This window comes from Bombina bombina, chromosome 3 (genome assembly GCF_027579735.1).
Source record: "Bombina bombina isolate aBomBom1 chromosome 3, aBomBom1.pri, whole genome shotgun sequence".
In the NCBI taxonomy this organism is placed as follows: domain Eukaryota; kingdom Metazoa; phylum Chordata; class Amphibia; order Anura; family Bombinatoridae; genus Bombina; species Bombina bombina.
The window spans coordinates 113,909,893-113,922,879 of record NC_069501.1 but is presented as its reverse complement, the minus strand read 5'-3'; the positions used below and the strand labels follow the sequence as shown (position 1 = coordinate 113,922,879).

The following is a 12,987-nucleotide window of genomic DNA, read 5'->3' as shown; positions in this document are numbered from 1 at the left end:
GTGTCACTACTGTGTCATTATATAGTGCTTGGTGTTATTATACTGATGCAGATACCACTGATCCTATAACCAGCCCTCCTCTGGCTATACACATGTGCCAGTGTCACTACTGTGTCATTATATAGTGCTGGGTGTTATTATACTGATGCAGATACCTCTGATCCTATAACCAGCCCTCCTCTGGCTATACACATGTGCCAGTGTCACTACTGTGTCATTATATAGCGCTGGGTGTTATTATACTGATGCAAATACCACTGACCCTATTACCAGCCCTTGTCTGGCTATATGCATGTGCCAGTGTCACTACTGTGTCTTTGTATAGAGCTGGGTACTATTATACAGATGCAGATAAACATCCAGTATTTCACTCAGGCTTTATGTATCCCATAACTTATCACGCAATATCACTTGCAGTCTCTTGACAAGCTACTAACCGTGTACGGACACCTTGCCTATCCCTGTGTATGACCTCAGGATGACTCTGAATTGAGGCCAATTGATATGGAGTTAATAATTTAGAGCCCTCCTTATGGGCGGATTTCCAATACACAGATGTAGAGGTGTGTTTATTCACATGTTTTGTTTTAACCAATAAGAAAGTGTTTTAGCATTTATAAAGGTGCAAGTACAAGTACCCAATAGCTACGACTACGGCAAAAGCCGAAACGCGTCAGCCTTAGGGTACGTGGATACCTGCACCCTCTAGCCTTATCCTGTTTTCCATGTGGTGTTTTAACACAATAAAGAGTTTCTGTTTACTTTTTTTCCGGTGCTCTCACTCGTTGGTTAATTGAGTACTATTTGGATACATAGAGAGCACAGATAATTTGTACCCAGGCAGCGAAACAGCCCCTGCACCTGGTTCCGAAGCACCGGTACAAGATACAGAGTCTCCGGGATATTATGGTCTACCAGCCTTCCCTATGCCCCCACCCCCATCATACATCACGCGCTCCAAGTCTCTAATCATTGGAGGACAAGCAGCAGCACGACGGACACACACGGATGTGTGTTACAGATAGTGTGCCAAAAGAGGGAATACTTGACCTAAGAGTTCACAAATTGCAGTGGAGACATCTTGAACTAGGTAACCGCAAGCTGTTAGCATCTATTGGCCAGAAGGCTGTCAAACATAAAAATAATGCTGTAGAGTTGAAACAGGAAACATAACATGAACTCTGCCCTGGAGTGAGCTTCTTCACAAGCCAAACCAGGTTAATGATTACAGCAATTTCCCGAAACGCGTAAGCCATTGTTCCGCGCTTCCCCTTGTTAATTTGTATAGGTGGCTTGCTGTCCTATATATTTTTAAAGTTCTTCAATAAATGTTAATTTTTATATACTGGGGCGGTGGTATTCTCCTTTCATTTTTGTATATACACATAGTAACACATAAATATATAAGCATATACATATATATTTACTGGAAACACACAGTTCCCATAGTCCGCAATGTAAAGGCACTTTTCAGTGCCATTTGTTTTCTAACACCCCACACCCACCACATTTGACCCCATAAAACTGCTTCATGCAGTTTTTTATAACAAAAAATAAAGATACTACCTCACACTAAAATTTGGGTTAATGGGCAAATGACAGGAGGTAGCAATAACCAGCTACTTGTAATGGCTGGTTATTGCTTGTTATTGCTTGCGGTAGCAATAACCAGCTACAGTACTTGTAATGGCTGGTTATTTTTCACACGCCCGCAAACGTGCAAATTTTCCCGTTTGCGGGTGCGCGATAAATTAGCTTTCCACTTGTAATATAGCCCAAAATGTGTTGTCAAAATATTTTTTTTTTAACAAAAATCTGACACTATCTGAAATTCATATGGCATGCATGCATATATGCACAGCAAATGAGAAAATGCAATTAAAACTCATACAAGTCATAAACACAATATGGCCAAAAGTATGTGGACACGGACACCCCTATAAATTATTGAGCTCAGATGTTTCAGCCACACCAATTGCAAACAAATTCATACAATCCTGTGTGTTGTTCAGCTGTATGATGTACTGAAATGATCCACATGGTTCTTTTAAATAAACTTCTTTATTATATCTGAGCCCTGACACCTGAGCTGCTTTCTGTCTGCTGAGCTCTTCCTGGCTGTTCTAGAACTAATCACTTCCTGTGGCATCAGCTCCCTTCCTGTTATCTGACCCTTATGCATCTGCATTACAGGCTCAGCTCAACACATATCTCCTTTTCTAAACAAAACAAACAACATCATAGAAACAAACATTCATAATTTATAGGACAAGTTTTTGCAAACACCAAGATGTCTAGATTTTCTGGCATGACAATCAACCTAGAACAACTAAACTAAGTATAACACAAAATGCAGTAGCAATGAGTTATTGTCAAATGCAGTTAACATTCTTCAATGAGTCTTTGTGGCTTTCTGACAGCTCTGCTACTTAAAGTATATTGGCCCCCTTTTGAGGGCTGTTGTAGTGTTCCTCCCGGATAGCGTACTGGGGCAGGAATGTCCTCTGTACTGTCAGTATCCTCAAAAGATGACTCTTCATCAGGTTCATTTACCAGACATGTATCCCAAAGGACCTATCTACAACTTTACGCAGCACTACAGCTTCATTCATCCAGCGTTGACCTGTCCAGATTTTTACGGTGTCCCCAATGTGCAGCATTTTTACATTGCACTTTTGTCATAGTTCCTTTTCTGATGTTCCCTTATTCCTTCCTTCTTTTCTATGTAGGAAGTATGCAAGTTTCTGCCATAATGGTACTGTGTCAAATGCAATTGTGGTAGCTTTGTCTTTATCTGACGCCCAAAGAATAATTCTGCAGGAGATTTGCCCCCTTCCAAAGGTGTTGCTCGATAATTAAGCAAAGTTATCTGTGGTTCCTCACATGAGTGACTAGCCTTTGTAAGTAGTCTCTTAATGATTTTGACTCCGCACTCGGCTAATCCATTCCCTAGAGGATAATTGGGACTTGATGTTCTGTGAAGAAATCCAGACTCTTCAGAAAATGCCTTAAAGTACCTGCAGGAGAAGTGGGGTCCATTGTCTGTTTTTATGATTGTAGGGATGCCAAACCTGAAAATATAATCATAATTTCCTGCATACATGCTCTGATGACGTATTCCTGAGTTTGGAAACCTCTGGGTAAGATGAGTAAGAGTCCAGCATTGCTAGGTAATCATGTCCATCAACTGAAAACAAATCTACTCCCACTGTATGCCAAGGAATCTTCACCATATCTTCCTGCAGTAACTGTTCTTTTGGACTGGCTGGCTGAAATGACTGACAGGTGGGACACGAAGACACTGCAGCTGCTATATCACTCATCATTGAAGGCCAGAAAAGAACTTCCCTTGCTCTCCTCTTGCGTCAGAGAGAAACTGGAATTACCAATCTCCTGCCTTTCAAAAGTACATTGTCAAGCACGGATAGTTCATCCCTGTGTGCAAGGTATTGTTTTGGCATGTATATTTTATTATTTGCCAAAAGTATGGCTTGCATCACATTTTGAAGAGTTTCATCTTCTGCTGTAGCCTGTTGCATATTTTTCCACATGACTAGTGAAATCACTCCCGACATCACAATGCTGTTAATATGCACATGTGTTTTGTTTTGTCTGAGAGATTTGCAATGAACTTGCCCAAGTATGTTATCATTCCCAGGAATCTTTGTAATTCTTTCTTGTTTGCAGGACTTGGCATGCTATCAATAGCCTTGACCTTGGCAGGGTCAGGCTTAACTCCAGAATTTGAAATGATCTCACCAAGGTAAAGAATTTCTGATTTAAAGAAATCTACACTTTGTTTGGTTTAACTTTAACCCTTTGTCATGTGCAATCTGTAATGATTTCTCAAGTCGTTCATTATGCTCAGCTTCATTAGCCCCCATATCAGAATATCATCTATGTACACTTTGACACCTTCTACCCCATCAAACAGTTGCTGGATGGTTTAGTGGAATATTTCGGGCGCTGAACACAGACCAAATGGAAGACGCTTGAAACAGTGCCTTCCAAAGGGTGTATTGAAAGTACATATGCGTCTGCTTCCTTTCTCCAGTGGTACCTGCCAAAATCCATTAGAGGCATTGAGAACAGCTGGGGACATCCATCTTTTTCAAGTGCTGTAGTTCTTTTTTAAGTTTTTCTCGTGGGCTACAGGTACTTTGCGTGGAGCATGAATCACTGGCAATGCTCCTGGCTTTAAAGCAATTTTGTATTTATTGGGGAGTTTACCAAGTCCACTGAAAACATCCTTGTACTTTTCAAGTAATGTATCGATGCCCTTGTACTTCTGTTCTGTAATCTCAAAAAGCTTGGTGAGCAGCCCTAGTTGTTGTATAGATTGTAATCCAATTAAAGGAACCTTTTCTCCAGGAACCACAACAAACGGGTGTTTTGTGACTGTGGAGTTATGCTTTAGGGTGAGTATGCATTGACCCACATTTGGAATGTCAAGTCCATTATATGCTTTTATTACTTTAGTTTGTTTCTGAAGTTTAGGTCTAGGTTGTAGTTTTTTCCATAGAGCCTCTGGAATAACATCGGGATCTGCTCTAGTATCTACTTTAAATGGTGTCAGTGCACCATGTGCTTCCACCTCTACAATCCATTCCTTATCTTTTGTAGTTACTTGTTTGACCATGACCACATAAAGATCATCATCACTACTGCTAGAGGTATATGTTTTAACAGCATGTAGTTGTCTAGCTTGCTTATACTGTGCGGCAAAGTGATTATATTTTTTGCAGATCCTACATTTCTGCCCATAGGCTGGACATTTGTGAAACTCATGAATTTTTCCACATTTCCCACATGACATATCTCTGTGCTTTGCATCTTGTATATCCACTTTATTCTTATGTATCCTCTCTGACAAGTATGCAGTGGACTTTCCTCTTGAAGGTCTGTGTGTTCTCACATCATTAACAATTTCTGGCCTATCTTGCTTACATAAGACACCTAATTGTTTTTTGTTTTGCTCTGCAGACTGACAAATGGACACAGCCTTCTGCAGAGTCAAATCACAATCCCTTAATAGCCTCTCACGATTTTTATTACTATTGCAGCCTATCACAAGTCTATCTCTGATTAAAGATTCTTGCAGAGGACCATAGTTACAAGACCTGCTTTTTAATCTGAGGTCAGTGACAAACTCCTCCACTGTCTCGTGTGGTAGCTGCACCCTGGAGTTAAACACAAAACGTTCATATGTCTCATTTTTCTTTGGTGTGCATTATGCAGCAAATCATTCCATAACCATCTCTTAATTCTCACCATCAGCTTCAGATAATTGAAAACTGTTATATATGTCCAATGCTTCTGCCACAGCAACAGTTAAAAGCAATGCTACTTTCTGATCACTTGGCAAAGTGCATGCGTTTGTTGCTTTCATATACAGACTAAATCTTTGTCTAAGTGATCTCCACACTTCTTCCAGATTACCCACAAACCTGATTTCAGGAGGTGGCTTCAGACTATCTGTTCTTATAGGTAAGATCTGTGAAGTTTTCTGGCCATGCTATGTGAGATTCATGCTTGTACCTTGTTGCAGATCCATTCTGCTTTATTTGCTTGTGGTTGTAATAACTGGAGAAACATCCACTTCTGGTACCATGTGTTGTTCAGCTATATGATGTACTGAAATGATCCACAAGGTTCTTTTAAATAAACTTCTTTATTATATCTAAGCCCTGACACCTGAGCTGCTTTCTGTCTGCTGAGCTCTTCCTCTCTGCTCTAGAGCTAATCACTTCCTGGGGCATCAGCTCCCTCCCTGTTATCTGACCCTTATGTATCTGCATTACAGGCTCAGCTTAGCACAATCCTGCACATAGCAAAAAAAATCTATTGACAAGCATTGGCATTACATTGTCTGAAGAGCTCAGTTGCCCTGTTATAGGATGCCACGTTTGCCATAAGTCAGTTTGTGAAGTTGCTGCCCTATCAACGTGCTATTATTATAAAATGGAATAATCTAGGTGCAACAACAGCTCATCCACAAAGTGGTAGACCACGCAAAATTTACTGTGTGGTGCTGAAGCATGTAGTGAATAAAAATCACTCATCACTACAGAATTCTGAAAGCAACACCAGCACAAGAACTGTGTACAGGAAGCTTTAAGAAATGGGTTTCCATGGCCAGGCAGCTGTACACAATCGAACGATGCAGCAAACACTGGAGTGGCGTTCCAAGCAGCTACCACGGACTCGGCAGAGAGACCGGAAATGACGTCGGTCAGTAGGAAATCTTCCCATAGAGAGCCAACGGAGTGCCATAGCGGTTTCGAAACCCGGCCACTGTGTTCAACCAGAGATGAAAAGAATGCAGGCACTTCTTCAGGTATCCTTAAAACTTGAAATCTTTATTTGACAAGGTTAAAAGAAAACAGCTACATCCGCTGTATAACGCATAAAAGGTACAAGCTGTACACAAGCCTCACGTCAATATGTGAAATGCCAAGCTTTGGCTGGAGTGGTGTAAAGCAAGTTGCCACTGGACTCTGGTGCAGTGGAATGGTGATCTCTGGAGTGACGAACCAAGATTCACTTTCAGATGCCAGAAGAACAATACGTACCGGAATGCATAGTGCTGTTACTTTCCTTTTTGTTTGCAGCTTTCTGTCATGGCTGCCATTTCAAACTCACCTGTGTTTTCTCCTTGCCTGAAGCAGAGTGTGTAACACTGCCGACTACACCCAGGCTCCCTCTTATGGTCAAACTGTAGAACATCATTAGTGAGAGACAGGTTGCAGTCCCAGAATGATGATGTCATCACTTACTATTTAAGTTCCTCTGTGCAGTCTGCTTTTGCCCTTGTGTTGTCTCTGATCTCTTTGTGAATTCCTGTCTCTGTGTATAACCTGGCTAGTTCCTAACTTTGCTGATCTTTGTGTTCTGACTTCTCGCTTTGGTTTTGGACTCGGCTCGTCTGACTATCTGTTCTGGCTTTGACTCTTGGCTTGTCATTTGGCTTTTAGACTCTTTATAATTTTTTTTGTTATTTTTTTATAAAGGTGTGATTAATTTAGCATTTTACGTCTCTGTCTGGTTCCTGGTACCTTGACAAGTGCCTACTGTAAAGTAGGGATAACGGTCTGGGGCTGTTTTTCAGGGTTTGTGCTAGGCCCCTTAGTTCCACCGAAGGGTCATCTTAATGCTACAGGATTCAAAGACATTTTAGACAACTTTGTGGAAACAGTTTGGGGAATGCCCTTTCCTGTTTCATATTTTGGGATTTTATTCCATGCCCTGTATGCGTAGCTTACTATTTATTATACTTCCCTCTAAAACTAAAGATCAGCTTAATATTTATGTTATTTTTTTCAGGTTACAACAGTGACCACTGAAGAAACTGTTGTCATTTTACATAAATTAGAAAAATGGACAGATTACTGCATCAAAGTACAAGCTGCTGTTCCTGTGTATTATCAGGTTGGACAATTCAGTGAAGTTATATGTGAGAAGACTAAAGATGATGGTAAGAAACCATTTTTTAATATGTTCTGAGTACACACACACACACAAAATGCTGAAGCTATTTTCCCTATCTAGATTAATATTACTCTGGGACTGGCAGATTTTGCATGTCCTTAATGCCAGTCTATTAGCAACTGACAATCTTATTGGTGTGCAAGACATACATGTGCCAGATTTACAGGTTTGTCTGAATGCTCGGAGATTGGCACTGGAGCAAATAAATTGTGACAATCTCATAGATTTAAAAACACATTTTAGTGTAAAACTCTTTTTGTAACAACATTGTATTTTGTAACAGATTGCCTTCTCTGATCTCTGGAGACCGTACTGTACAGGTTGACTCATGTGAGTCTGCACCTGCAAGTAAATAAGGAGCGGTGGTAGCAGAGACAGAGCTTCCTAACCTTTTGTCCTACAGAGATGTAAGAGATAAAATATCCTGAACTGATCAGTTATGAATAATGGATAAGACCTGCTCACACACAATTGGTTGTGCAAAAGTACAGGGCGGGGCTACAAAGGAAATTCTAGTGCAACCATAAGCCTACTTGCTCATCCTGGAATGTGGGTGGACAAGCTCCCTGGCTGTTAGCTTTATCCACCCCTGGTTAATATATGAGGCTTTTAACAGTTTGTGAAATATATGTACATATTATACTCTTGATAAGCTATATCCTTTTATTCAGCCCTTTCTGTCAGTAACATATAAAACAATGGATTAGAACTTTTTATGAGTTACACATAAAGAAATGGAAAAAAACACTTTTCAATTTATAACACAGAGAGCAGTGACTAAAACTGTTCTCTGTCCAAAACACATAAAAAAGTGATTTAACACTTCTACCTAAAACACACAGAACAATGAGTTAACCCCATTTTTTTTTCATTTAATTTAGTGATTTAATCCCCTTTCTATTAATAACAAATAAGGCAGTGATATCAACCACTTTTTTTGGGACGTGCACATAGAACAGTATTTTAACCCCTTTTTGACACATAGCATATTTATTTTCTATAAGCAGGAGTTCTTACATCTACATTCTGCATTCTTTAATTTTTTTCTGAAGCTCAAATATGGTAAACACCAGTCTGTCTTCTGCATATGCTTGAGGTTTTGGCTTGTGTGCAGTTTCCCTTCTTTCTGGCAGTGGCCATCTTGGAAAAACAGTTCTACAGGAATGAGCATTTGGGTTTTATGGCTAGATAGATAGATAGATAGATAGATAGATAGATTATACAGCGGTGGAAAATACCACAATAGTTTACTATTCACAGGTTAAAAGTTATATATACATAATAAAAAAGTATGATCCAGGAAGCTATAGACCAGTTAGTCTGACATCAATAGTGGGGAACATATTTGAAGGGATTATATTGATGAGCACATTCATGTAAACAAGATTATGAGTTCAAATCAGCATGGTTTTATGAGAAATAGATCATGTCAAGCTAATCTAATTCGATTCTATGAAGAAGTAAGTAAAAATAATGATAAAGGGGAATCAGTTGATGTGATATACTTAGATTTTGCAAAGGCATTTAATACAACGCCACATGAGAGATTAATGCACAAATTTAAGGGACTGGGAATAGCTGAAAATGTTAGCTCATGGATAAATAACTGGATAAAAGATAGGGAGCAACGAGTAGCAGTGAATGGATCATACTCTGGACAAAGGTAATCAGTGGAGCCCCTAGAGATCAGTACTGGAACCTGTTCTTTTTAATATGTGTATAAATGACTTGGAGCAAGGATTAAAAAGCGACATCTCTATTTTTGCAGATGATACTAAGTTAAGGTCATTAGGTCAAAGCGATCTGCAAAAATTAGAAGTATGGGCAGGTAAATGGAAAATGATATTAAATACGGGAAAATGAAAGGTTCTACATTTTGGAAGTAAAAATAGGCAGGCAACGTATTATTTAAAGGGACAAGACTTAGCCAAACAGAGGAGGAAAGGGATTTGGAGTAGTAATAGATAACAAGCTAAAGATGGGTGCACAATGCAGGGCAGCGGCTTCAAAGGCTAATAAAATACTAACATGTATTAAAAGAGACATTGATTCAAGGGAGGAAAGCATAATTTTGTCATCTTTATAAATCCCTGGTAAGACCTCACCTTGAGTATACAGAGATGGCAGAAGTTCTGTTTATTCCAAAAAAAATGTTTGCAACAAGAGGTCACAATTTAAGGTTGGAGGAAAGGAGATTTAATCTCCTGCAGCGTAAAAGTTTTTTCACTGTAAGAGCAATAAAATTGTGGAACTCATTACCAAAGGAGGTAGTGAAAGCCAATACCCTAGATACATTTTAAAAAAAGTTTTGATACATTTCTGTCTAGAAACAAAATTCATGGATATGATTGTTAGTATTAAATTGGTCACCTTTTAGTGGGATTATTTAAGTTTAACTGGAGCTTTTTTGTATTTTAGATTTGTATAGGTTATACTCGATGGACTTCGGTCTTTTTTCAACCTCATCTACTATGTTACTATGTATGTTACTATAATGGACTTTCATTGTAAAAATACTAAAATCACCAAGTAAAGATTTGACAGTATTTTTTCTGTATATGAAGATAACCTCTACTCTGTGTTTTGCAGGAAAAACGGAACCATGGAAGATTGTACTGTTATTCATAGGCAGTATGCTTATAGTAACCGCTGTAGTGATTGGGATATATTATTTGATACTGAAAACTTACAAGACAACTAGATATATATTCTTTGCTTCATATTCATTCCCAGAGCATCTGAAGGAGGTTTGTATCTCACTATATTATTTTATTTAGCTGTGATACTATACCTGCTAATGTCCCATGTAATCTAATTCTGGAGGTGTTTCTCGTTTGTTGTAATGATATTCACTGCATGAAATGGACAGTGTACCATATTTTTTTATGTTTCCAGTTATTTATTTTACCTGATGTAGTGAATTTAAATTGTTTCCATATAGCCCCTTTACTTTTTTCATTTGAAAAAGCTGTTTTTATATGTTTAAACCACCACCTATACAGCAGTGCTGGCTACAGAAAGGTTGTGTAAACAAGATCCAGCAGATTAAATAACACCCCCAGTGTGGGGTGGAAAACATAGTTGCTAAATGTTTATTTACAGTTGCTCTTTCCAAATATTGTTCTTTTGTGTAAACAGACAGCTATAAGATAAAGGTGCGTTTGTGTATAGAAAGGAAGATAAGCTCAGAAGAGGAGGTCTGCTCTCCCTGTAAGCTCAACTCATTTGAATGGGTTGTGGTTTAAACAAGCAAAAAGAAAAAAAAAGCTATTTTGTATACAAAAATAAACATAAGTGATGATATCCCATACATTTTATACTCTGCAGTTGGTACAAGTTGTCATTGGAAACAAATTACATAGAAACCAAATTTACTGTACACTGTCCCTTTAAATGCCTTCAACGTTTCAACAATTGTAAGTAGTCAATAACATAAGTACTGTTATGTAACAGAGACATTCAGTATAGACAAACTAACATGCAAATCATTATCCATTAATGCTAAGCTTTTAATAAATAATGAACATTCCTTTCCCAACTCTGTAGGCCTAGCTACATTCACCAATTAGTTAACCATAAAATGCTTATTATCATTGTGATAAATAAATAAAAAAAAACTGTGATGTACTTTGTTATTTAGTTTACCCGGTCTTTTTTGTAACTCTGGACATTTAGGGCCAGATTAAGAGTGAAGCGCAAAAATTGCACTAACGTAAACTCAATATTTGCGCTCCAACCAGTAATACCAGTGCAATACCAAGGGGTAGATTTACCAAGCAGCGGATACTGCTATCTACCCCCCTGTACTTTCCAGATCACTGGAAATGTAAGTTAAGAAGCAGCGGTCATAAGACTTCTCCTTAACTTGACTGCCACCTCTGAGGCGGCGGACAGCAATCAGCCCGATCAGATATGATCCGGTTGATTAACAGAATCTGCAGGGGGCGGTATTGCACTAGAATTTCACGAGAAATGCTTCTGCAATGATAAATGCCGACAGCATATGCTGTCGCCATTTATCGATGTCGGACGGACATGATCCGCTACAGCGGATCATGTCCGTCCGACAAATGATAATTTGGCCCCCATATGTGCGCTGGTATTACAAGTTCATGAGCACAAACTTTGTGCTCATGAGAGCACGCTTCCATAGGCTCCAATGGGGGCCTCGTTCTTATGCCGTGAGACACGGCTGAGAACCTAGCACAGCGAAGGGGGTAAGTTGTGCATGTATATACTGTATGTATAAGCATATACATATATATTCACGTGTTTATAAGCATATACATATATATTCACATGTTTAAAAGCATATACATATATATTCACATGTTTATAAGCATATACATATATATTCACATGTTTATAAGCATATACAGTACATATATATCCACATGTTTATAAGCATATACATATATATTCACATGTTTATAAGCATATACTGTATGTATAAGCATATACATATATATTCACATGTTTATAAGCATATACATATATATTCACATGTTTAAAAGCATATACATATATATTCACATGTTTATAAGCATATACATATATATTCACATGTTTATAAGCATATACAGTACATATATATCCACATGTTCATAAGCATATACATATATATTCACATGTTTATAAGCATATACTGTATGTATAAGCATATACATATATATTCACATGTTTATAAGCATATACATATATATTCACATGTTTATAAGCATATACAGTACATATATATTCACACGTTTATAAGCATATACAGTACATATATATTCACATGTTTATAAGCATATACAGTACATATATATTCACATGTTTATAAGCATATACATATATATTCACATGTTTATAAGCATATACTGTACATATATATCCACATGTTTATAAGCATATACAGTACATATATATTCACATGTTTATAAGCATATACATATATATTCACATGTTTATAAGCATATACTGTACATATATATTCACATGTTTATAAGCATATACAGTACATATATATTCACATGTTTATAAGCATACACATATATATTCACATGTTTATAAGCATATACTGTACATATATATCCACATGTTTATAAGCATATACAGTACATATATATTCACATGTTTATAAGCATATACATATATATTCACATGTTTATAAGCATATACAGTACATATATATCCACATGTTTATAAGCATATACATATATATTCACATGTTTATAAGCATATACTGTATGTATAAGCATATACATATATATTCACATGTTTATAAGCATATACATATATATTCACATGTTTATAAGCATATACATATATATTCACATGTTTATAAGCATATACAGTACATATATATCCACATGTTTATAAGCATATACATATATATTCACATGTTTATAAGCATATACATATATATTCACATGTTTATAAGCATATACAGTACATATATATCCACATGTTTATAAGCATATACATATATATTCACATGTTTATAAGCATATACATATA

At 37.4% G+C, this 12,987-nt stretch overlaps 1 protein-coding gene across 1 annotated transcript in view; it reads left to right on the top strand.

The window, feature by feature from the left end:
• The window catches only part of IL10RB (interleukin 10 receptor subunit beta), a 78,602-nt gene that overhangs the window by 61,417 nt on the left and 4,198 nt on the right, over window positions 1-12,987 (top strand). Inside the window, exons 5-6 of the mRNA XM_053705965.1 lie at window positions 7,324-7,474; window positions 10,078-10,235. Coding sequence (XP_053561940.1) covers window positions 7,324-7,474; window positions 10,078-10,235 — 309 coding nt within the window. The remainder of the gene's footprint in view (window positions 1-7,323; window positions 7,475-10,077; window positions 10,236-12,987) is intronic.